Genomic DNA, 1,247 nt, shown 5'->3' on the forward strand with positions numbered 1-1,247 from the left:
ATAAAGTGAATTTGTTTATACATTTACTATACAATTATTTATTGAGTGCCTACTCTGGGAGCTGGAGAGAAGATGAAAAAGCTGATTTGCTTTCTCTAGACTGGTGGGGTTGCCTTTCCAGAAGTAAATGCTAGCCAGTGGTCAGCCATCTGGCTGTATCTGTGTTTCCAGGCTTGGCTCCGCCCTGACTAGGCGTGGTGAGGAAGATGTGTGAACAGCTCCGCAGCTCAGGCTTTTCCTCTTCTCTGGTCTCTGCTCCCTCTGATGTGTGGCAGCAGTTCAGAGGGCTGGCTAACAGCCCGTGATGGGGTCCTGCTCAGAAGACCCCCACCTCTGTTGGGCCTCCTGGCTCCTAGGATTCTTCATCCTCCTAGGTGAGTGGCCTTGGCTCTCTGCGAAGGAGGGCAACTTAGTGGACTCAGGATAACAGGGCTGACCACCAGGAGGGCTGTTCAGGTTTCTTTTGTTCTTGGTGAACCAAAAGAGAAAATGACGCTGTTGTCACTTAACAAATGCAGTGTGCCTTTAAAGCCTTCGGGAGACCAGAAAGAACAGAACAGACTGTTAATGATGACAAGGCTGGAACCCCTGTGCCTGGGCAGCTTGGGCTGCACTAAAGGAACCCAGATACAGAAGTGAGGCTGCTCCTGCTGCAATGGCAGAGAAGCCCAGGGTGCCTAGAGCTCCTTGGGGAAAGGGGTGGAGACAAAGAAGCTGGCATATAGAGCAGAGGGCAGTGGGTAGTGGGCACTTCTGGGGATGGAGCCGCCCTAGGGCCCTGAGGAAGATCCTCTGGTCTGGACTTCTGGATATTCTCCGTCACAAAAGGAGAGTGAGTGCTCACTCTTGGTCTGGGCAGATCCCGGAAACAAAGGGGATGCCCATCAATGCGGCAATGACGGAATAAACTGGGGCATATCCGTACCATGGAATATTATGGAACCTTCAGAAAACAAGTGAAACAATTGACCAGCAGGGATTTTTCATGAAGTAATATGTGGTAAGAATAACAAGATGCAGAATACAATGGGATCTCAATTTTGTAAAAGAAATAGCAGCCTCCAATATTTATAAGAGGAAGGAGAGAAATGAGGAGAGATATGTAATTGATAACAGGGTTACAGGAGGGGGTGAGAATGGGGCAGAAGAGGAAAGGAGGAAGTAGAGAAAAGGAAGGGAGAGGACAGGGAGGATGGGGAGTTATGCAGAAAAAGGGAACTGAAAGAAAAGATTGTGGCAGAGAAGGC

The 1,247-nt window shown here is 49.2% G+C and overlaps 1 protein-coding gene across 4 annotated transcripts in view; it reads left to right on the top strand.

Annotated features, from left to right (window-relative positions):
* Positions 1-241: 241 nt before the first annotated feature.
* Positions 242-1,247, top strand: part of LOC111819400 (SLAM family member 9-like) — a 27,701-nt gene continuing 26,695 nt past the window's right edge. For 3 of the 4 annotated variants that reach the window (XR_002823049.1, XM_023725850.1, XM_023725851.1), the window contains exon 1: positions 242-374. Coding sequence is in view for 2 of the 4 variants with exons in the window: in XM_023725850.1 (XP_023581618.1) it covers positions 305-374 (70 nt within the window). In the remaining 2 variants the exon portion in view is untranslated. The remainder of the gene's footprint in view (positions 375-1,247) is intronic. The other variant, XM_023725853.1, reaches the window with a different exon arrangement.

The sequence above is a fragment of the Trichechus manatus genome, unplaced genomic scaffold, assembly GCF_000243295.1.
Source record: "Trichechus manatus latirostris isolate Lorelei unplaced genomic scaffold, TriManLat1.0 scaffold00488, whole genome shotgun sequence".
Classification (NCBI taxonomy): Eukaryota; Metazoa; Chordata; class Mammalia; order Sirenia; family Trichechidae; genus Trichechus; species Trichechus manatus.